This window comes from Cornus florida, unplaced genomic scaffold (genome assembly GCF_030987335.1).
Source record: "Cornus florida cultivar Cherokee Brave unplaced genomic scaffold, ASM3098733v1 CherokeeBrave_3.0.0_Hap2_Chr08, whole genome shotgun sequence".
NCBI lineage: Eukaryota > Viridiplantae > Streptophyta > Magnoliopsida > Cornales > Cornaceae > Cornus > Cornus florida.
This window is the reverse complement of record NW_026775578.1, coordinates 15,873,354-15,898,669: the sequence shown is the minus strand read 5'-3', so window position 1 is coordinate 15,898,669 and position 25,316 is coordinate 15,873,354. Positions and strand designations below refer to the sequence as shown.

Below are 25,316 nucleotides of genomic sequence, written 5' to 3'. Positions count from 1 at the left end.
TAGAATAACCTATTACCTTTGAACATTTCATTCCTTCTCCGTCGTCCCAAAGTGGCAGTTTAAACTACAAATACTTGAAAAAGACAATGGAAAGGGAGGGGCAGACCCAACAAAAGTTGAACCCATCTCTCGAATGACTCACAAAAACAACTTGATGCTATCAATCTTCTAATGACCACACAAATGATAGGCTCACTGAAACAACTTGCAGCAATATTACAGATAATTTAATCCCAAAAAAGTTGAAGCAAAGTAGCCCGAGTTAAAACACAGGCCTGCTGAAATATTGCTACTCCAAAACAATGAACTCCACACAAACAAGTAAAGGAACCCCTAATTAAGCTCCCACATGTTGAACCTCAGTCTCCAATGCCGAAAATATATTTTTTCTTGCAAGCTGACACAGTCGAAATGAAAATAAAATGAGCATCAGACTAAAATATTGGAGGGCGGGGGTCAGATCTCTTACTGATATTAACACACACAAAAAAAAAAAAAAAAAAAAAGAAGAAGAAGAATTTATAATTCATATTGACCATTCAATTCTCTAATTACGAACTATAAGTATATAAAGAGAGAAGCTGGGAGTTCGAAAATAAATAAACCAGTGCTTCCACCTTCACCACCTTAGAGTCTCTATACAGAACAAAAGAGAAAAATCCATTAGCGGCCAACAAAACAGGTCTAACATGGTGACTTATGCATATAGCTTTTAGGGTAAAATATATTTGACTTTCCGAATTGTCTGAATTAAATTTTTCCCCTTGGGATTTACATTGCGACACTCGCTGCTAATCTTTACATTGCTCCTATATTGATTCCCTTAAAGTATACTTGTTAAAGGAGACATGAACAGTGCATCTCTCTCAACGACACTTAATTCATATATTGACCATTTAACCCTTTAATGAACTAACTATTAATTGTTTACTCGAAGATAGATATAAAGAGAGAAGCTGGGAGTTCAAAAATAAATAAACTAGAATATGGCAACCATGGATAAAAGCGTTCAGGGACTCTGAAATAACTCCGTTCAAGACATCCCTCGATCTCAAAGCAAAGACCTTAGCTATTAGCCTATACATACACCCCACCAAACTAATAGGTTTAAAGTCCTTGACATCAGAAGCTCCAGCCTTCTTAGGGATAAAATAACCATTAAAAGACATCCCAAGCCACCTACGAGAATGGAAATCATGGAAGGTGCCCATCACTTATCCCCTAACCACACCCCAGCTCTCCAAAAGGAACCTCATAGTGATACCATGATTACCATCCGAACCCGAGATTTTATCACTGTCACAACTCTTTTAGGCTGTTCGACACTTCCTCTTCAAAAAAAAAAAAAACAAACAAACAAACAAAAAAGGAACCTCAAGCCCATCCTTATCCGTAGCTGAAATTGAATCAAAATGTAGACCGCCAAGTTGGGGTAATAAAAGGCAACCCCCTTGCATACCTCCTCCCCTACACAACTCCACCCCATCTACACGTATCCACCCAATGTGATTGCCCCTCCTTTGGGCGTCGGCAAGCTTGTGGAAGAACCTCGTGTTACGATCACCCTCATTGAGTCATAAGGCCAGAGATTTACGGTCACAAAATCTCCTCCTAAATAGCAGCAATATGAGCAATCTTGACAATGCGCTCTCCGATGCCTCTAAGCTTTCTCAATAACGACCATCCCTTGCAACATACTGATATATACAATCTCATAAAGGGCCATGTCCATCCTCCACTCCGGATTGCCAAACACCTCCTTATTCCACCTTTTAATCTCAACCTTCAAGTACCGAAGCTTCCCCACCAAAGCAAAACTCTACGTGCCAACCACCAAAGCCTCCTCCCACCAAGCCGGACTCTCCCTTGGAAATCCTCTGCTCTAAGCCACATATTCTCAAAAAATCTAAAAGGAGTGCTCCGAGATCTAAAACCGCCACAATCCAAAACCAACATAATATGACTGGTGGACAATCTAGCCAAAGCCTCCAGCACCACATCCGGGTACCTCTCCTCCCAGTCCCCATAAACCAAGAATATACCCAATGGAGAATATGGGAGACTCCCTGGCATTAAACTAAGTAAAAGTCGCAACCCCCCATCTGTCTGCAAATCAATAAGATAATGACAGTCAATAAACTCCAAAAACTACTCCAAAGCTGAAGAATATCTCCCTCCTGTAAATCTCTCCGTTGGGGATCTAACGACGTTGAAATCTCCACCCACCTACCACGGAAGGGACCACAACCCCCTCAATAAACCGAGCTCCTCCTAAAGCAAATTTCTCTCCCCATCATCCACCAGGCCATAAACTCCTAAGAAAGCCCATCTAAAGCCATCCTCCTCCACAACAAAGGCATAAGAAATAGAAAAGCTCCCTCTCCAACCAAACGTCCAACCCCAATACCCATCTCTTGTCCAAATGACGAGAACGCCCCAGGAAGTCCCCATCGCATAAACGCCTCACACTCAATGAACCCCCCCCACCCTAAGACTACAAACCACCCTATCCGAAATGGAAGCAAACTTCGTCTCTTGCAAACAAACCACGTGATACCCACACTTCCTCACCATCAACTTCACCACCTTCCTCTTATCCAGATCATTGAGACACGGATGTTCCAAGATATAATTCGAAACTTCGTAAGAAAATAATGGCATTCGTGTCCCCCATTTTCTCCCCCCACCCTAAGACTCCAAACCGCCCTATCCGAAATGGAAGCAAAGTTTGTCTCTTGCAAACAAACCACGTGATACCCACACTTACCCACACTTTGTCATCGTTACCCGCGTCGTCACGTGATGGAGCATCATCAATAGCATGCCACTTCGAATTCTCTACTCGCAACCACTTGCAACGATGACAAAGCTTGAATTAGGGGTGGCAATATTTGACATGACACACTAACACGACACGAGATAAGCGGGTTTGGGTTTGGGCTAATCGTGTTCGTGTCATAATCGTGTCGACACGGATTGACCCGCTAATTAAACGTGTCGTGTTCGTGTTTGACCCTATAAACACGATTAACCCAATTAACTAAACGTGTCAGATAAACGTGTCGTGTTCATGTCAAAAATGACCCATTTAGCAAAACGTGTAAAATAAATATATCGTATTCGTGTAAAAAATGACTTAAATGTGTCTTTTCATGTCATGTCAAGTCTTTACCCATTTATTAAACAGGTTATGCGTGTAGTGTCGTGTTACACGTATAATAATCGTGTCGTGTTCGTGTTAAGGGTCTTAGACACGATTAATAATCGTGTCGTGTTCGTGTCAACCCTAATAGTGTCCGTGTCGTAATCGTGTCGACACGAACACGACACGCCAACACAAATTGCCACCCCTAGCTTGAATCGAGAATGGGCTTTAGCTCAATTCTCATCCACAAACGCAGACTGGTATGAGTTAGCAAAAACGGAGCCCTAGGGGTGGCAAATTATGACACGACACGACACGACACGACAACCCGACATGAACACGACACGAGTTAAAAGGGTTTGGGTTTAGCATAAACGGGTTTGGGTCATAAAAGGGTCGACATGATTAACCCATTTATTTAACCGTGTCGGGTTAAGGTTGAGGGGTTCAACCCGTGTAACCCATTTATGACCCATTTAACTTAACATGTTATAATCGTGAATATAACTTATGTAATATGTTACCTGTTTAAAATTACTATGGATAGTTAAGTCATTTCAACATGAACCTTATCTATGCCTTATGATTTTTCTTTTTATTTTGAATATTTTGGTTAATTATGACAATTTTTTCTATTATTTAGTATTTGATTAAATATTAAATGTCTCGTTTTAATAAACAGGTCATTAAACGAGTTAACACAATTACCTGTTTAATAAATGGGTTGGGTTAGTGTTGAGATTCTTGACACGATTATTAAATGGGTTAGGTTTGGGTTTACCTATTTAGTATAATACCCTTACATCGACACGACACGACCCACGAACACGAATTACCCCTCCCCCCCCTACAAAGCCCTAAGAAAGTGATCCAGCTCTTCTTGCCCCATCCGTGCGACCCAACCCAATTTCAGGACTGTATCATTACATAAGGTTTGTAGTGGCCCAAATGTGTTGAAGCTGGTCCATCCAAAAAATGAGCACGAGCCCTTCAAGAAAATCCTAATTTCAATTCTTCTAATTATTCAAAAAGAAAACAAAATTCATAAATACATGCGTATATATACAGAGAGAAATAGATTGATGGGCCCAAATTTCGAATGATTCAACCTTGGTGTTTGTTATCTTTTGCAAATGCTACCAAATTTTTTTTTACAAAAAAAAAAAAAAAAAAAAAAAAAAAAATGAACTTAGAAAGAGAGGGATGATCCGTTTAGCAACTTTACACTTCTAGATGAATACCGTACATGCTCCAAAGCCTTTCTTTCGCAGGCTTCTTCTTCCCCATCCACTCTCGAATCCCTTTAACACATACAACAATATATATATCTTTTATATGTCTTCTCGCGGGTCGTTAAGGGAGTTTTCAATCACTAAACTAGATGCAACTTTATGTTCAAAATGGTTGATGGAGTTTCGATTATGCAAGCAAGGTTATATTTGTCACCACACATATTAAGTAACGGTAAATATGTATTACATTCCATTGAAGGGTAATTTTGGCATTACATAAAAATATGATCCAACGGAGCTAACGACCCACTAGCGGAACGGACCAAGTTATGACTTTTCCAAACCTCAAGGGAGATTGACCACAATTTTGACCCAACCTTAATCTGAAAAGTGAGTCCCTCAAAGGGTTTGAGGGTAATTTACCGTATACTTTAATATACATATAAACATAATACTACATATATACAAATATAAGGAAATATAAATATGTATATATATATATATCCTCCACTAGTGCCCACCACCACAACCAGTACCTCCCACTGCTACCGGTATCTCTTCTTTGTTTTCCCCTTTCTCCTTTTTTTTTTCTCTACCACCTACCACTACTACTATCGTTACCAGGCTATATAAATATATACCCACACATTATTGTAAACACAATATATATATATATATATATATATATATATATATATATATATATATATATATATATATATTGTGAATGGCAATGGCAAAATCCTCGCTTTCCAATTTCAACAATCCAATCCACTATTAGAGGCATCATTATCTTGCCACTACTGCTAGAAAAGGGGTAAATTGGAGTGAGTGATCGTCAAAGATGGTATCAGCTAACATTCTAAAAGGTGGTGAAGCTCTCCTCCTTTTTGCTTCAATCGCGATGGCGGCACTGGTGGTGGTCCTGGCAACCGTCATCCCTACTTTCCGCACTCTTGTTTCATTCCCACGTAAAGGATAACTAGAATGGTGGTGCAGAGAGAGAGAGAGAGAGAGAGGCGATGATAGGGTGAGCAATGGTTGTAGTACTAAATAGAAATGTGTATATATATATATATGTGTGTGTGTGTGTATATATATGTGTGTGTGTATGTATATATATATGTGTATGTATGTATGCCTCTGGGTGTGTAATGTAGTTAAAATGTTCATTTCATAAACTTAGTAGGGCCATTTACGTCATTTTACTTCATATAAGGGTATTTTTGGAACTTAAAATTTACCCCTTTGAATGACCTAGTTGATTGACGTGGGGTGGTTAGCATGATTTTGTAAAACCTCAACGGAGGTTGACCACAATCTTTCAACAAGTTTCTTCTGAAGAAAATTTCGAAAAACCTCTCTAGGGTATTTTACCCTAAATTCTTATATCCACAAGCCTTCAATCAGCCAAGACATAAAGTTTATAAAGGTAACACAGCATATAGTACTTGTAACCAAACAAAAATGGAACATATAGCAGGGTCAACCTAGTTGTGTTTACCTCTGGTAATCCTAAAGCCTTGAGATCATCATTAGTTATGTGTACCAAAGCGGCCATATCAATCTGCAGAAAGAGCACAAGGCCTCAAAAGAATGAAGGAATTCTTAAGGTAATGGTAAAACCAAAGCCAGTACATAAAATTGCAGTAAACAAAGGAAGGCTATAAAATTCACGCACTTCCTCATTTTCGAATATCATTAAATATTTGTCAAGACCCAGATGCTGCAGGAAACCATACACCGATTCAACCTGCACAAAATATGTACCACTTGTAAGTACGAAAACACACCACAGATTATGTATTTTCCTTTTATTTATATTTAATTTTTATAAAAAGTCTTTAGCTAAGATGGTGTAATGTAATTGCATAACACCCTAAAAAATTAGGACATAATTCTTTGTAAAAGTAGTAAAATGCAACTACGGAAGAAATATTTTGAAAAATGGAAAACAGCATGATTTGGGCAATTCTAGAAGCTGAGTCTGAGCAGACGACTCTTTTTCTAGCAGGTTGACTGACCTCAGGAACAGACACCGGCATTGGTACTGGACATGGTGAAATGAGATCCTCAGACAGAACCTTGGGACCTCCTGAAATAAAACCCTTTCCACTTTGAGTTCTGTGCTGAAAAATCCAACACTAGAGCTATGAAGTAAAATGTACCTACAACTATACAAGCCATGGACATTCAATCAATGTACTATGTACACCATTATATTATTATTTTGTTATTTATAATTACAACAGACATATATATATATAAGTCAAATAGAATCATAGCTGCAGCCTTTAGATGAATGCAACTATACATCAAACCATACTTGTCCAGAAATCAATCTTGGAAGCAACTTTACTCCCCCTGCAAAACAAATGACATTGAGTCAAATAAAATAAAATAAAAAATGACAGATGGCTTTGTGCCTCAACATATAATGGCACTACACCTTACATACTAAGGAAACAAAATGTAGAAAAAGGGAAGTGCATCTACGAAATTTTATTACTTAATGGTTCACAACCGTAGAACAGGCATAATTTACATACGTATTGCTCAATTCATACAGATCCTTATGACCCAAATATAAACGTCATGCTTATTAGAGTTCCAAAAGGAATACGTACGATATATAAAAAGAACACACCACCAGATAAACACCAATTGCTACGACAAATGCAGTGAACCCAGTGTTGTTAAGGCGCGCCTAGGCTCGAGGCTCAGGTTTAGAACCTGTTGTCATTCCAGGCTCACGGATGTTTACTAGGTGCACGCCTTGGTTGTGCCTCGTCCTGTTTGTCAGGCGCGCCTCACTGGTGTTTTTTAAAAAAACATATATGATTATTCTATTTCTTAAGCCAAAAAGGATACTTTGGCAACTTAATAAACAAATAAGAAAGCTCAAGCATACGAGAGAAGGAACTTTTGTTCAAAAGAATAAACAAATAAGAAAGCCCAAGAGTCAAAGTGTTAACTGAACAAAGAGAGTGAGACTATGAGATGAATGACGAAGCCCTAGTTGCAGATATGAATGACGAAGCCACGTCAGTTCTTTCTTCTTCTTCTCTCTCTTCTCCTCTACTTCTCTCTCCTCTTTTCTTATTTTTGTTTAATCTCTCTCTTCGTCTAGTTCTCTTCTCACTCTATCTTTTGTTTTTTTGTCTGTGTTTTTTCTTTTTTCTTTTTTGTTAACAGATTTATTTCTTTTTGTGCTCTATTTTGCCATTCAAAAAAAAAAAAAAAAAAATTGCTTTGCCTTTCAAGAAAACAAACTTGTGCTCTGTTTTATGGTTGTTAGATGCTTTTATAGTTGATGGATTTACTTTTTATATTTGATATGAATTTTTAGAATATTGATATGACTTGTGAGATATGAATGGTTTTATAGTAGTTTAAATTTTCAAATTGTGCGTCTCACTTCACTCAGGCGCACGCCTCGCCGTGAGCCTCGCGCCTAGGGTCCAAAGGACCTCTAGCACCTTGGTGCGCCTTGGGCCTTTAATAACACTGAGCGAACCAAGAACAAATCGCGAAAGAAAATTAAACAAGCCACCCATGGTGAAGATCTGATAGAAGATTTCAATATGCGAAAATCAGGAGATTACGAGTTTCAACCCCCAAATCCTATCTCTCGCCCTCACTCTCTTTCATGCTGTTTTCAGTGTCTCAATCCATCCAACTCAAAACCTTAAATGCCCTTATATACGGGGCTACGAGAATGTACACGACAAGAAGCAAAAAAATACAGGTCAAAAAATTTTACAAAGCACACTTTAGCCGAAACAAAAGTCGGGCCACAACATCACGGCAGCAATATTTGGGAATTTGCTACTAAAATTAAATTTCTTTGAATGAAAGATATCAATGGAAAAACATAGCCTAATAAAGATTCATGGGAGAAAGGGTATCACAGGTTTCCAGCTTCATTTCTTTCAATAATTCCTAAACTTTATTCGTGTTTTTATTTCATCTTCTTACCCCTTAACAACCATATATAAATATGCAAAGACATATAGAACATTGCCACTTTCCCTGTTTCTTATTTTGCATTACAAAAAAACATAAACTGAATGTAGGACATTTCCCTTGATAATTAGATAATATAAATTTAGGTTCCTCTCAACAAATCAATCAACTTAATAATTTTTGTCAGGGCTGGTAAATACAACAAACCAAAAACTCTCAATACACTATATTATAATGCTACGTTTGGTGTGCAGGAATGGAATGCAAGTGGGAAGGGAATGGAATGGGAATGGAATGGTCATTCTATTGTTTGGTTGTAAATATGAAATGCGTAAGAATGGAATGATAATAACCATTCTAGTGTTTGGTTGGACCAAATTAAAATTTAGAATGGAATAAATTTTTAATTGAATTCTCCAAAATATCCCTCTCAGTAACAAATAAATTAAATTAAATTAAATTAACAAAATGATATTCTTTAATAATTTTTTAAAAATAAATGGTGACAGTGGCGGTGGTAGATGGTGGAAAGCGGTAGAAGTGTCGGTGGTGGTGTTGGAAGGCGGCGGTGGTGACAATGGTGGAAATTGGTGGCAGCAGTGGTGGTAGAAGGTGGCAGTGATATTGGTGGAAGGCAGTGGCAGTAGTGTGGTGGTTGTGGTGGAAGGAGATAGTGGTATGGCGGTGGTGGTGGTGGAACGAAGTGGAAGTGGCGGTGGTAGTGGTAGTGGAAGGTGGTGACGGTGGTGGTGGTGGAAGGCGGCGGCAGTGGTGGTAGTGGTAGTGGTGGCGGTGGTAGTAGGCGGTGGTGGTGATGAAAGGTGGTGGCGGTGGTGGAAGGTGGTGGTGGTGGTGATGATCGAAGGTGGTAGAAGGCGATGGTGGTGGTGAAAGGCGATGGCGGTGGCGATGGTGGTGGTGAAAGGCAGCGGCAGTGGCGGTGGTGGTGTAGGGTTGTGGCGGTGGCGGTGGTGGAAGGTGGTGGTGGTAGTGAAAGGCAATAGCAATGGTGGTGGTGAAAGGTGGTGGCAGTGGTGAAAGGCGATGGCGGCGGTGGTGGTTACGGCAAACGGTGGCGGTAGAGGTGATGAAAGGCGGTGGCGGTGGTGGTGGTCGAAAGTGGTGGGCGATGGTGAAAGTCAGTGGTGGTAGAAGGCATTGGTAGTGGTGGTGGTGAAAGGCGGAGATGATTGTGGTGGAAAGTAATGGTGGTTTTTGGACTTGGAATATGAGGGTGTTTTGGGAAGTCGATTTTTTAAAATAAATTACTTGGGAATGGAATGGTCATTCCATAGGTTTAGTTGTAGAATGGATTTTCATTCTCAGGAATGGATTTTCATTCCAATGGAATGGCCATTCCCACTTTAAGTTGCATACCAAACAAAGGAATGGTTGGAATGGGCATTCCATTCCATTCCATTCCTACACACCAAACGTAGCCTAAGGGTTAAGTGTGCAACCAAAACTTGCCTTTGATATAATAAAGAATCAAATACACCCTTCCAACATTTAAAGCTCTTCATCATGGAAACTTACTCTTGTTCTAAAGCCTTATGGCACAAGAACTGTCTACATAAACCCATACATAAGGAAACCATGCTCATAATTACCTTACAAGAGAAACAACGTAGCAATATTTGAGTAATCAGCTTACCATGTTTAACACAAAATGAATGGTCAAACAAGAAGAATAAATCCCGTCAAGTGCACATTTTAACAAGGATAACGGATGCTTTTATTTTTATTTAGGGTTTATTTAATAAATGACAAGTTATTTTTACTATATTACAAATGCGACTGTATTAAAATAATATGTGACTGAAAAAGCTAATAATCAAAAATAATTACCAAAAAAGAAAAAATACTTTTTCGGTCCAAATTGGCCTCATCTACTTTTAAAATTTCCATCCACATCCTCTCTATACTCTCTCTCTCTACCCCTCCTTTCGACAATATGGAGACGAAGTGGTAGAGAACAGTGGCAGCAGCCTTTTAAAGTATTTGAAAGGCATGGCAAGGAGGGTTCTAAGTCTCAAACCTTAATTTGGCACATGCAAGATGATGCCAGTCCACTTGGAGTCTTGCATAATTAGAGGGTTTGGTCAAATTGCATAATTTTGGAAAATTGCATCGATTATGGTGAAATTGCATTGTTTTGGTAAATTGCATCAATTAAGTTATTTTTTACTTTATTATGCTAGAGTCGAATTTTGATCACCACAATTGTAGGGTAATCCAAGGGTCATCAGTTGTTATAAAAAGGATACTATGTAATTCTCATTACGGGGTCAATGAATGAATAAAAATATCTTGCTGGAAAATATGGCTTCAAACTTCTTCTCTTTCCAACTTTCTCTCTCTAAACATCTCTACTCGAACCCTAATTTGAAGTCTGCAATTCCGAAACTATTTTCATTTCTCTAATTCAAAACCCTAATTTTGTGAATCAATAGATGGGTTTACAGATGTAGATGACAAAGCTCTGTTTGGAGGTGATTTAAAATTGGTCTTCTTTCACTTTCTTCTGCAGCTATAATATATATATATAAGCACCTATATATATGGACGGTCGTGGTGGTGGTGGTTGGTTGGAGTGGTGACGGTGGCGGTGGCGGTGGCGGTGGGAGGTGGTGATGGTGAAGCATGGTGGTGCTTTCTTTTTCTTTCTCCTGCAATTACAATATCTATATATGTATGTGTGTGTGTGTGTACACGTGCTAGTTACTAGAATATGAACTTTGGTACGCACTCAAATCTCACTGGAGTTCCCAATTTTTATTTGTTTGATGCTCCAACAAGCTATCAAAGCTGTTGGTAGAGATCAGTGGCAGCAGGTAGAGAACAGTGGTGCCTTTTAAAGTGTGTAAAAGGGGTGGCAAGGATGATTGATTACCTCAATTATGGGGGATCCTAGAGTCAAATTTTGATTACCTCAATTATGGGGTAATCCAAGGGTTACTGCATTCACAGAATGTTATGGAAGGGAGAGAATGTAATCTTGGGAGGCAATCCGTGAATGAAAAAAAATGCCTTCGAACTTTTCTTTGTGAGTGATTCACAAGATATGAGGGTGTGATGCCTAGACCATGTTGGTGTGATTCTACTAGGTTTATGTTATTTTATTTCTCTCCTCCTTTTTTTTTTCTACATTTCTATTATTGAACCTCCAAATTTCAGGCTTTCAGCCCTACTTCTTTGAACTTTCAGCCTCTGAATTTGTTCTCAACTATTTTAAGGCTTCTCCCTGTCAATATCAGTTTTTGGTGTCAGAGTCTAAGTAGACATTATGTTTACTCGATCAGGCAATGAAAGATTAAATAATTATCAGAAGACTGAGTTGTTACAAATTCTGGAACAACTTAAGTGACTGAATACTAGATGCAGTGAGATAGGAGCTCACAAATAGACCTAAATCTCGTGAGTCCTTACAGCAGTTGACTGAGACTGATAATGTCGCAGTTCTTTGGGTCCTGAGATTTCATACTCCTTTGGCAGTGTATAGAGGTGCACAGAGATTCTTGGAATTGAGCGGGTAAAATGATGATTGGTTTATGAATTGTATAGAGAGGGAAAGCAAACTTTTGGGGGTTGACTTGGGGAGGGGAAGATAAGCGAGTGCAGGGGTTGTTTCAAGCGGTGGATGATGAAGAAGAAGAGTATTTCTAACTCCAAGGGGGTGAGAGAGTTGAAAAGTCTTTTTTCAGAGGTGAACTATGAGGGGAGGAGTGGTGAAGGGAGGGGAGGGGAGGGGGGGGCGGGGAGATTCAACGTGTGTTAATGAAGCTCAATCTAGTGTCATGGAATGTTTGGGGCCTAAATGACCCAAAATGGAGAGCGCATGTGGTCTGTTTGCAAGAGACTAAACTGGATGTTGCAAAGGATAACGTTATGAAAAGTTTGTTGGGGGGCAGATTCGTGGATTGGGAGGCAATTGATGCGCTTGTTGGAGGTAGACAAATTCTCAACCCGGTCCTTATTGCCAGTGAGTGTATTGATGCTAGGCATAAGAGTGGTGAACCGGCGGTTGTCTGCAAATTGGATATTGAAAAAGCCTATGACCATGTGAATTGGGAGTTCTTAATGTATTTGTTGGACAGGATGGGGTTTGGAACCAAATGGAGAGGGTGGATTTATCATTACATTGCGACGGCTCGATTCTCTTAGTGAATGGGTCACCAGCAGGGTTCTTTGCAAGCTCGAGAGGATTACGACAGGAGGATCCTCTTTCCTCGTTTCTTTTCATCATTGTAATGGAAGCTTTTAGCAAGCTGATGAAAAGGGCAGAACAACTAGGTTTCATTCAAGACTTTTCGGTGGGGCGCACCCCAAATTAGATTGTTACCTCGTACTTGCTGTTGCAGACAACACCATAGTCTTTTGTGATGCGAGTGAGATGCAGATGAGGCATTTGAGGTGTGTACTGGCCTGCTTTTAAGTTGTCTCAGGGAAAATTAATATTGGAAAAAGTGTGATTGTTCCAGTGGGGGAAGTGAATCATATCCATGATCTTGCAGACATCTTGGGGTGCGGGGTTGAGTTATTTCTAATAACTTACTTGGGGCTGCCCTTGGGAGCTTCTATGAGGAGAGTTGTTTGGGATCCAGCGGTTGAGATGTTCCAAAAGAGGCTTTTCGGGTGGCAGAAGCTATACTTGTCGAAAGGGGGTAAGCTCACCTGGTTGAAAAGCACTTTGTCTAATCTTCCTACCTATTTTATGTCCCTGTTCCCGGTTCCTAGTACAGTGGTTAAGAGACTAAATTAGATTCAGGGGAATTTTTTGTGGGTCGGCATCGGAGAGGAGTTCAAGTACCACCTAGTGAAATGGGAGAAAGTTTGCACCCCTTTTAGAAAAAGAGGGTTGGGGATTAGTAAGCTGGAGTTGGTTAATAAAGCTTTGCTGGGTAAGTGGCTGTGGAGATTTGGGTGTGAGAGGTCTGTGCTTTGGAGGCGTGTTATTGCATGTCGTTTTGGGGAAGAGGAGAGAGGATGGAAGACTAGAGTGGTGACATCATCAACGGGCATGGGTTCATGGAAAGGTATTCGGAGGGGATGGGATGAGTTCTCCAAGCGGATACGGTTTAGAGTTGGGAATGGTCGTCATGCTAGATTTTGGAAAGATTTGTGGTGCGGGGATGTTGTGTTGGCTAGTAGGCGAGTTCTCCAAGCGGATACGGTTTAGAGTTGGGAATGGTCGTCATGTTAGATTTTGGAAAGATTTGTGGTGAGGGGATGTTGTGTTGGCTAGTAGGCGAGTTCTCCAAGCGGATATGGTTTAGAGTTGGGAATGGTCGTCATGTTAGATTTTGGAAAGATTTGTGGTGCGGGGATGTTGTGTTGGCTAGTAGGTTTCCTCGCCTCTTTAGGATTGTCGTGAATAAGCATGCTATGGTTGCAAACTATTATCGACTTGATAATGGGAGAGTAACTTAGGATGTGTGATTCCGTAGAAACTTCAATGACTGGGAGCTTCTAGAAATTACAGATATTTTTTTTAATTTATAGGCAAGAGGTGAGGGGGAAGGCAGGGATGAGATGGTGTGGATAGAAGGGATGAGATTGTGTGGATAGAAGGGTGTTCGAGGTGAGGTCGTTTTATCAAAGCCTTACGGAGCTGTTAAGCAACGATTTCCTTGGACGGCTGTTTGGAGGACTACAGCACCATTGAAGGTGGCCTTTTTCACGTGGACAGTGGTTCTTGGGAGCATTCTTACTCTGGATAATCTTAGAAGAAGACGCCAAATTGCAATTAATAGGTGTTGTATATGCAAGAAAGCGGGTGAATCTGTACCCAGTGGCTTCAAATGTTTGGTCCATGTTTCTAATTGTTTTTGGGGTGGATTGGGTTGCCTCAAGAACCACGATGGAGATGCTAGAGGCTTGGAGAGGGCGGTCAGTGGGCAGCCGAGTTAGAGAAGCATGGAGGGTAACTCCTCTTTGTTTATGGTGGGGGCTGTGGCGTGAAAGGAATAAGAGGTCCTTCGAAGGCAAGGAGTCTCCTGTGTAGGCTATTAAATTGAATATTTTGCACTCTATTTTCTTTTGGGTGAATGGGAAAAGTTGTTCATCTACTGATAACCTTTTGGATTTTGTTGACAACTTGAAGTTTTAGTGGCGCCTATGGCGTCGTTTGCTTTGCTTGTACCGGGTTCGCTCCCCGTTTGAGCGTTTTAATGTTACTTTATGCTTACTTATCAACAAAAAAAAAAAAAAAAACCAGAGGCACAACCCAGGCACCTTCCAAAAACGCAACCGGATGTTATCGAAGTCCGAAGATGTATTGGATGTTAAAGAGGTGAAATCAAGGAGGGCAACAAGTACAGGCGGTTTCTACTAAAATGGTTGGGTAAATCTGCTAGTGAACGTACATGATCAAGAGCTGAAAAGAACTGATCCAAAAATGTATGCTGAAGTTATGGAGGCTTTCTCGCAGGAGCATCTACAAGGCTCTACAAGACTAATCGGGCCCGCTAGCCAACTAAGCTTGGGTTCTAGTTATCTTAGGTTTTTGTTACTCCCTCCATCCCAAAATACATGTCACATTGATATCTGTGACTATTTTGGGAGTCGCAGATACCAATGTGGACAACTATTTTGGGACAGAGGGAGTATTTGCTTCTTCTTTTTTTATGTCTCTTATTTGATTTTTATGTTTTTATGTTATTTGGTAGATTATAGTTATAGTCCTAGTCTTTTTAAATAGTCACATGTGAGTTTTTAAGTACTTTGAAGGGTTAGAATTTATTATATACTTAAGTAATCAAGGACTAGGATGTTAGGGCTGCTATAACCCTAGTATAAATAGTCTATAAAGTGCCTTTGTATGCAATTTTTATTCCAGAAAATCAGATTTAGAGTTTCTCTCGTGTCACTTTGCCAGAAGTCACTTATCTACATTCCAACTTCGATTCGATTGCTTTATCTCTTTGTTTTCTGCTTGTTCATTGCTAGAAATCCCTTTCTTTTGTGGTTATACACTGCTACGGTTGTTAGACAGCAGCTTATCGCTACTGCCCTGCACCAAATTTCCCTGATGTTAAGACCCTCCTCACCCTCCTTCCTAACCGAATCCGAAATTTCCAGGAGGATTCTATTCTTTCGCCATTCAAGATTGCCAAACACTTCTTTATTCCAAGTCTTGATATCACTCTTTAACAACCTTAATTTGGAGGCCAATTGGAAGCTCAGACTGCCCCTAACCTCATACCCCGTCCACCAAAGCCATACCCAATCTTTAAAGCCTTCAACCTGGAGCCATATATTTTCAAACGAGAAAGGCACTCTCCCTCTCCTCACCCCTCCACAATCAAGGAGGATAGGAATGTGATCCAAAATAACATGGGCCAAAGCCACCTGAGATACTTAGGAAACTTCTCCTCCAAATCTCCCGAAACCAAAAATTTGTCCAACCGTGACAACGTTGGTAAGTCCTGTGCACTAAACCACGTGAACTGGTCTCCTTCCATCAGAAGATCAATAAGATGGTGAGATCAATGAATTCTGAAAATTCCGTCATGGCTGGAGACAAAAGACCGCCTGTGGAGCACTAGGTGTACGGACAACGTTAAAATCTCCCCCAATACACCACGGGGCAACCCACCTGGATCTAGCAAACCCCAACTCCTCCCACAAACCTCTCCTTTCAACATCCCCTCCCGGCCCATACACACTGAAAAAAACCCATTGTGAACCATCTTCCTCCGGTGAGAAAACAAAGAGATAGAGTACCACCCTTTCCACAAGTCAGCTTTCGAAACCCACCTTTTATCCCTTCTTTTGTTCAGGTCATACAAACCCCGAACATTCCAAGACACAACTTTGAGCTTCATAAACATACAATTTCTTTTTCACCAACCCCCCACCCCTTTATCCATTTCTCCCTTCATAGTTAACATAGGAAATCAGGTTTTCAAGTTCTCTACCCCTCTTCCAACAAGGACTCTTCGTATTCTTCACCAGCGCCCACTCATCCTCAACTACTTGAAACATGTCTTGAGTCTGCTCCTCCTCCCCAGCACATCATGACAAGCCCAGCAGCTTGTTTGTCCCTCTGATGCACTTCATAAACCACTCCTCATTACTGCCTTCCAAGTTAGCAACCCTCTGAACGTCTCTGATGGCTGCCAATGGAGTATCTATCCCAATAGTGTCGCAATTCTCCCACACTGGTGATGGGATGTCCAATGCAGAATAAGAACAGTCCGCCACAATCAAATTCAGAAATCAAAGACCCACTATCCAGCTCCCAACCATCAGATGTGCCCAATACTCTGCCCTATTCTGTACTCCCAGAAACCAGTAAATTTGGCTCAACATCATCCGTCTTCATCCCAGCCCAAATCCCAACGAAGCTTCAAGTCATCTCTTAAAGCATCGGTAGTCCCACCATCAATCACCAACTGGTTCCCTTGACCAACAAACAGAACAATACTCCCATCATCCTTTCCACTTGGGAGAAGCTTCAGCAGCCAATCCTTATCCTTCACACTACAAGGCCATGTTTGGGGGAGCTTTATGTTTCTAAAATTCCTTCCATTGAATCGGCTTTGGAAAATGCATTTTGACAAAAGGAATTTAAAACAAAAAAGTTGTTTGGTGGGTGAATTCTTTGAAGTTCTTTTAACTATATCCTTAATAATCCCTGAGTTGAATAGGGATGTAGAAAGACAAGGAAGGAAAAAACAAAAACCAAAAAAAAATCCATAATTAAAGTGATGGAGTGAAATCAGTAACAATTAATTGGCACAGTGAATTTTACCAATCTACATGATAGAAGTTTTTTTTTTTTCCCTTTGACTACTTGATAGAAGTTGAAAGAGATGGAAAAAGAAAAGGAAAGAAAAATAAAACGAAAGACACAGATGGCAGCAAAAATATTAAAACATTTTAACAGCGAGCCTGATACCCTAAATGGAACGGGTAGCCTTTAAAAAAAAATATTTTATATATACATATTTAAATTGTGTGTGTGCATATATATATATATTGAGAGAAAGAAAAGTAGTTTAGAATTCTATATAGGGTTGAATTTTGAATGAGAGTTCATAAATCTTATAAATCTTGTAACTCTTCTGCCCCTTAGTCTTTGAAGTCAAATGGGAGTCGATCATAGTTTTTCCTGCACCTCCTCAATGTCTTTGTTCTTCCTTTGTTGAATTGTTTTTCAACAATATTTTTTTAAAATAAAGATCCGTGATATTTTGCTCAACATTTTTTTTATTTTTTTTATGAGCAAATGATAGGGGAACCGAATAGATAACCCCGAATTTTCCCCGAACTTGACGTGTCTTGGCCACATCAGCTTCTTCAAACAACAAAATTCAACATGTTCTCCTACCTCACGTGCGTGGGCCCTTCAAAATTCATCTTCAACCTCAAGACAATTCTGTTTAAAGAATGAAGAAGTCTTGAATTTTTACCCAGAGAAACTAAATCTGAACGTTTGTCTTCAACCTCAAGACATGGGTTCTATTTAGAGAATGAACAAGTCTGGAATTTTTCCCCGACAAACTAAATCTGAACTTTGTTCAGTCACAGATTTTGAAACGAAAAAAAAATAAATAAATAAGTGCATAAAATAAAAGGAAAACTCAGGAAAATCATAATCAGAACCATTATCTTCTGGAAACATATTAAGATGGTTTTCTCAAGCATTGTAATTGACCAGAAAACACAAATATCATAATCAGCAAGAGAATATACAATAGAAGATATACACACACACACATAGATAAAGGTATGAGTGTATAATATTTATTTGGGAATGAATTTGTGTATATATATATATACACAGACCCATTATTTTTGTTTGGATCTATTAATTTCGTCTAAATGAGTTCCGATATGGCGCCTGTAAGTTCACCACCATCGACACAGAGGGCAGTCGGAAGCTGGTCCGGTGGCCCAGTACGCATCTCTTCCAATAGAAGACCAAGCTGCCTCCTCATTAGGGATCGTTGCCGTTGAGTACTACAATTGAACCTTGGGATCTGATCCAATTTGTGAGTTTGAAGATCAAAACTCACCCAACCATTCTGATACAGTTTGTGAGGTTGAAGACAAACCCACGCGAGGTGAGAGAAAGCGTTGAATTCTCACGCGTTAGTGATGTTAATGAAGCTGACGTGGCTTGGCCACGTCAGATTCGGTGAAAATTCGGGGTTAGCTATTCGGTTCCCCTATCATTAATCCTTTTTTATTGTAGAGAACGAACGAAGAAGATGATACAGAGAGAGAAAAGTTTGCAATGGAATTCATAAATAGAAATAGAAATAGAAATAGGTAAAATAATGGACAATATAGGAATTTTATATTTATTACTTAAAAAAGTGTGTAGCTTGCTGGAAGTCGATCAGAAAGCATGTTTTATTGGCTTTGGTCAATTGGGATTTTAAACCACTGGGACTTTTCTAAAGTCCGTTTTCAGAAATTTCACCAAACGCTCTTTATTATTGGCGAAGAACTTTCTGGACTTAGAAGCCTGTTTTGAGACTACTAGAAGCCAGCCAAACAGACCCCAAGTCATAACATGAAGCCATCCCTGTGAAATCCAAGGAAACATACGCCCGGCCGCCATCATCCTCAAACCTGCCTTTAGAGCTCACTTCCGCAACTTGGGATAGCCTTTGAACCCCATGATCAAACCACCTTCCACCTTTCCATCATCCCTCCTCAAACACCCCACAAGGAGTAGAATGAGAAGGAGAAGAGATAAAAGAGAGCTTTGGAGAAGGATCAGAGCACATACCCAGTTTATGGAACATATTAGTGGACTTTACCCACTTTTGTTTCTGCTTCCGGGACCATCTTCGCCCTTCCGATCGGAACTGAGAGTGGCTCGATCTATGATTCAGAGTATCAGAGATGCCTGCACCGTCGACCTTACTTCTCTGACTCGAATGAGGCAACAACTTGAATCTTCCAATTGAGCCGACATCATCACCTCCTAAAATAGGCCCATCTTGCAAACACCCAAAAGAGTTACAAAGACCAGGCCTAGACAATCGATCCTTTAAAGGCCCGTTGGACTGCCCAGAACCATTAGAATAAACATTAGGCCTCCTTTGAGTGTGGGCAGGCTGGGCTTTGTGCCTCCCTTCTGCCCTGAAATGCCAGAATAAACATTAAGTCTCGGCCATAAGCCTCCTGGACCAAAGTGCAATGGAAATTCTTCTTCACATGTCCAAAAGAGGTCCGGAAGGCATGTGGCCCAAACAAGCTCCCCCCCTCCTCAATGGGCTTATGAAATATTGAGCCTAAACTACGCCCACGAGGCCCAGCCCAAGAGAGAGAACCACCCTCGCCCTTTGCATAAGTAATCATGTGCCCTCTCTTTGAAATTCAAACTCAAAGAACTTTTATCCCTTAAACTTATCTGAATAGGAACCCACTGGGCCGTTGCATGCCAACCACGTGTCCCCTCTCCTTTTCCACTAGATCTACGCGATGGCCGCGCGTGTTGACCACTCCATAGTCTTCTACCCTAAAATATCCTGTAACTCCAATGCCAGAAACCCCTTACCACGTCTTCTCCGCAACCTTAACCATATTCCTCTTCTGAGAGAACAGTGCTCTCAACCGCCAGATACACCCTGTAACAGTCGTTCGTCGTTCACCAGAATCCACTCTAGGACAACGCCATCATCGTCGACATAGATAATAACCTTGCTCGCATCCTTCCTTTCGTCTGCTTCACCCCACCCCCCCCCCCCCCCCCCCCTGCCGATTGCTTCAAATAAGGCATAAGACCACAAATGCAATAAGGAAAACAAACACCATCATCACTCTCTTCTCCTTTTCCTTAAGAATTCCACAACACCCAACGCGAAAAGACAACACATCCAGTCGTAATTCTTTTTCTTTTTTTTTTCCTAATTAAGAAAATTCATTCAAAAAAACGTTCAAAATGGGAACGCGTCCCGGAAGCAACAAAAAGGAACACGGGGATCCTATGGTCCCAAGGAAGAAATAAAATCAATCGTCTCCTCCCGGAGGAACAATGCCTACCCGAACCCCAAAAACATAAAGAGGTAATAAAGACTGATCCAGTCGTAATTCGGCTTCTCCCCAAGTCCGTTTACCTTCCCTCAAAACCCAAATCGCTTCAGCATGAGAAGGCAATCTGAACAGCAAGTAAAGAATCCGGCAACGGGGAGACCGACACACTAGCAGAAACCTTTCAAGCCCTTGATGCCTAGTCCTCCATTCAAGCAGAATCCCCAACATCTCGGTCAAATCTCCCCACTAGATAGCTTTGAATAACATCTCTTCTTTTCCAGATACTTTAATCATCAAGAAAGAAATCAACACCCCTTTTTTGACAACACCGTCTCCACAACTCCATGATTTGAAAGATTTGGGATCGTCACCACCTCAACAAACGAGCGATGGCTAGATCACTCTGTAGATATTAAAATTTAGTGGGCTTTTTCCTTAACAAATTGGCACATCAAATATGGGTCAAATGTTTATTTAAATTGTTCAATTAACCCAAACTTGATCAATTTAAATTATTTAACTAGCAGGCTGGCCCATTTAGTTAAATAAAAATATTATTATTCCCAATAAATATATTTGGAGATAATTATCACAATATAATAATATAAAAAAATACATATTATCATGATTATGTGTTTATCAATAAAAGGAACATGTCATCATCCTATTCATCCACGAAGTCTATAAATAGAGGCATGGAGGGAGGGAGGGAGAGAGAAGGACATCCAGAAATCAAGACTCGGACAAAGAAGACTCAGAGAAAATACAAAATCTCTGCCAAACTCAACATTCTCTCAACACCCAAGCCTTGAAGAAGAAGAACAATAAGCACAACCAAAGTCGTGCCGTTCTTTCTCAAATTCAATAAATTCTATAAAGACGAAGAACAACAAGCACATCCAAAATTTTGTCGTTCTTCCTCAAATTCAACAAACTCTTTGAAAACGAAGAACAACAAGCACATCCAGAGTCGTGCCGTTCTTTCTATGTGATTCAACAAGTTTGAAGAATCATCTAACAATATTGTTCGAGATTAAGCTTTTTCAGGCCTCGATCAGAAATCATCGGGTGTCTTCCTCAACTACAAATATGTTGAGAATACTGTCAACAAATCGACTCAAGATCAAGCTTCAACAGCCCATGTATTCAGCCAACAAAGAAAATCGAATCAGAGGATATTCTCTTTTCTTTTGTAAAGAATACCTCAAAGGATTGTACTCCTCATATTCATAAATCAATAATATTAATATTTGCTCCATATTTCGTTCTTTAATTTGCATACACAAAATTTGTGTGTACACCCTCGCGACCAGGGTAAATTGAGCCCTTATCATTCACACCTGAAAAGAAAACCAACACCAAGAGAACTAGAAGAGGGAAGATACAAAAGAAGAGAAAGGAGAGTAGAGGATTTCACCGAAGTGGATGACTCCGATGACTGGCCTGAGTAGAAGACTCAATCCACTTATTTACACTTTTCACCTGCGTAGATGACATCGATGCCTATCAACTTCTACAGAATTTCATTTTTGTGGTACTCTTATGGTGTAGTACATGGACTTACAAGTTTATTACTCCTAGCCAAATACTTACCGCAAGGAAGACGAGTAGCCTTAATGTTGGCATTTGGCAAACCCCATTTGCAGTTCCATCTCTACGGCGTCGTGTGTGAGACAAAGAGAACGGTTAATAGGAAATATTCCATATCTGTGACTAGGATTGCATGCGAGTTTAGAAAGCAAACGTATAGAATTAGCCAAATAGGGTTTAGAGTGGGCTGAGTAAGAGATGGGCTTAGGTTATGGGTCACTTAATTTAAAGAAACAAAAACTATATAAGGTATGTTGGTTTGGGTTGGGTTGGGCTAGGCCCGCTAGGGTTAGACTATTTATAAGGCTTAATGGTTAATTAGCTTTCTTAAAACATAGTTTATATATATATATATATATATATATATATATATATATATATATATAATCAAGCTCAAAACAAGTCGTTCGACGAGATTAGTTCCGAACACGTTCATGAACAAACGAGTCGAACTCATAGTTGTTTGAGATTGGTTCATTTACGAATCGATCTTGGAAAAACTGTTTGAGATTGGTTCATTTACGAATCGATCTTGGAAAAACTGTTTGAGATTGGTTTGTTTACTAACTAAACGAGTATGAGCCGGGCTCTTAGCGAGCCGAGCTCGAGTTGTTCGTCGAACATTTGGTTCATTTACAACCCTACCCTCAATCTCTTTCGTGTGATTTCCAGTGTCTCACTCCATCCCACTCAAAACCTTAAATGCGCTTATAAACTTATAGGGTCCACAACAAGAAGCAAAAAAATACAGGTCAAAAATTTTGGGCCCACAAAAAGCTCACTTTTGCCGAAACAGTATTCGGGCCACAACATCAATATTTGGCAATTTGCTGCTAAAATTAAATTTCTTTGAATGAAAAATATCTAACGAAAAAACACAGCCTAATAAGGATTCATGGGAGAAAACGTATTACAGGTTTCCAGCTTCATATCTTTTAATAATTCTTGAACTTTATTCATGTTTTTATTTCATCTTCATATCCCTCAACAACCATATATACTTATGTAAAGACATATAGCAACGCTACTTTCCCTGTTTCTTATTTTGCATTACAAAAAAACATAAAATGAATGTAGGACATTTCCCTTGATAACTAGATAATATAAATTTAGGTTCCTCTCGGCAAATCATGCAAATTGATAATATAAATATATCTTTTAAAAATAGATTGTAGATTGCCTAATGATTTCATTTCTGAGAATACTCGTGTCTCTTTCATATACGTCTTTTGACCAATTTTTGTAGTGTTGAAAAACTTTGAAGCCGTAAAAATAAGGAAAGGATAAACAACAACAACAATAACAGCAACAAAGAAAATAGAAATACTTACTGGGAGTCCAAACAAAGTGATGTTAATTTTGCCTGACCGAGGTTCTCTATATTCAAGTCACAGAGAGCTGAATACAACTTTGAAAGCTTCATCTCAGGAGAAACTTTGACGATCAAGATGGAAACACATTGAAAGTTGAAGGGCTGGACATGGAGAGCAGTCTTCATCATACAAAATATTCTCCCTCCCAAATGAACTAAGCAATTCTTAGAAAATGAGCGATAATCCAATGGTAGAGTTTCAAAGTCCAGTCCGGTAATTTCCTTGGGAACACCAAGAGATTTAATGACACGATTACCTTTACCAGAAAATATGACAGGATACGCAAAAAATTTATTCTTAAATCCGAAAGCGTATATGCAATCCTCGACATATTCAGCCTTTCCCCTGAAGGCGTTGTATGTCTTTCTCCTGCCTGCCTTGTTGACGGCCTGCCACTCCTTCATTGAACTCCCGACTTTGTAACAATAGAATTTATTTTTGGAACTCTTGAAAACAGAAACTGAAATGAGAATACAGTCCTCGATGATGGCATAACCGGAGACAATCTTGCGTGATCTTCCCTGGAAGCGAATCTCAGGTAGGGAAGAAGAACTCCACCCTTCATCCCCCAACTGTTCGAAACTAGGAGGCTTGATTTGGACGCGTGGAGAATCCCTGGTACCTCCAGCAAGCACAAAAAAACTTCCACGGACAGCCATCACCTTGGGAAAAGGTTTTGATGCATTTATCCAATGCAAATCAGAAACCTTTTTGCTAATTGTATCAAAAAGAAGGGGTCGATACTGTTTATAATCCTGCTCCTTAATGAGCCAATATGAAGACATCAAGCACATGTGCGATCCTGAGATATCACAACCAACCGGTGAATATGGTCTATCTTCTTTTAAGCAGCTTTTAAACGCTTTGAGCAGAGGACTAACTCTTGGAATTTTAGATCCTCCTCCTCCTCCTCCTCCTCCTCCTCCAAATTTGATTTCATAAATTGCAGCACAATATGGCCCACCAACAAAGCTCGTAACCAAAAACAATGATACTTCCTCATCCTTCATCTTTAATTACCTTCCTACTCCGTCGGAGCTGGAACGGAGCTATGAAAGCAGAAGAGAGCTCTATGCGGCGGGTAGAGGCGTTTTAGGGTTAGAGGCGTTTTAGGGTTTTGGTGCCATTACTCCTGCCTCGTGAATCCTTTTAAGTACTTCCCACTCTTAAAAAAAAAAAAAAAAAAAAAATGGATAAATTTAGGCTGCAACTTGGGCGGCCTAACCCCAACTCAAAAATTTTGAAATTTTTTCACATATAATTCACAAATCGGGCTTATATTCGGATTAGATTTTGTCAAAATCCAGACATATTCGGGTTAGTCTCGGGCTCAATCCGAACCCAACCCGAAACCCAAAATTAAAATAAAAAATAAAAAATTCTCCTTTCTCTCCCTTTTTGTCTTTATCTCTCTCTCTGCGGCCGTCCCCACTGCCGCCCTTATGCCGCTGATCCACCGCCGCCACCTTCGTCCTTCACCCTCAGCCACTGATCCGCCGCCACCATCGCCGTCACTTCCAAAAATTAAAACAAAACCCATACATACAAGTTAGCAGTTGCAAAGAGGGGGGGCAAGCTTGAGAGTTGAGAGACGGCAACTGAAGCTTGTGAACGACGAACCCAAACTGGAACAGCGGGCGATGGAAACTGAAAGATATGGGTTTTGATTTTTTGAACAATCTGAAATGATATGCCGATATGGGTTTTGAACTTTTGATTCTTGTAGACATCTGAAATTTATGGGTTTTGAACTTTTGATTCTTGTAGATTTTGTAGTTTGCAATTGCACAAATAGAGAGAGTTGGGAATGAGACTTGGAAGCGATTGGAGAGGCTGAAATGATTTGCCTTAATTTTTTTTGTTTTTTTAATAATAATATAATCAAATATAATATATATATATATATAATTTCGAGGAAAAAAAATTATTTAAAGAAAAAAATGCAACCCGACCCGACCGGTCCGAAAATATTCGGGCTGGGTTTTGACCATAACCCATGTTGGGTACAATTTGGAT

The 25,316-nt window shown here is 39.9% G+C and overlaps 1 protein-coding gene across 1 annotated transcript; it reads right to left on the bottom strand.

Moving 5' to 3' along the window:
• LOC132269576 (uncharacterized) lies at positions 1 to 24,432 on the bottom strand. Its single transcript, XM_059770814.1, has 6 exons — positions 23,259 to 24,432; positions 6,704 to 6,741; positions 6,402 to 6,472; positions 6,059 to 6,130; positions 5,882 to 5,944; positions 1 to 397 (listed from the first exon to the last, which is right to left on the bottom strand). The coding sequence occupies exons 1-6, from the start codon at positions 24,308 to 24,310 to the stop codon at positions 338 to 340; spliced, it is 1,356 nt and encodes a 451-aa protein (XP_059626797.1). The 5' UTR covers positions 24,311 to 24,432; the 3' UTR covers positions 1 to 337.
• Positions 24,433 to 25,316: the final 884 nt, after the last annotated feature.

What these genes read in the sequence shown, in the direction of transcription:
- LOC132269576 (XM_059770814.1), bottom strand. Translation starts at nt 24,310, where the DNA reads ATGAAGGATGAGGAAGTATCATTGTTTTTGGTTACGAGCTTTGTTGGT. An exon ending in TCACTTTGTTTGGACTCCCA is followed by an intron (nt 6,742 to 23,258) that starts GTAAGTATTTCT and finishes TTTGTTTTGCAG; the next exon opens with GGGGAGTAAAGTTGCTTCCA. An exon ending in AGGCTTTAGGATTACCAGAG is followed by an intron (nt 398 to 5,881) that starts GTAAACACAACT and finishes CGACTGTGTCAG; the next exon opens with CTTGCAAGAAAAAATATATT.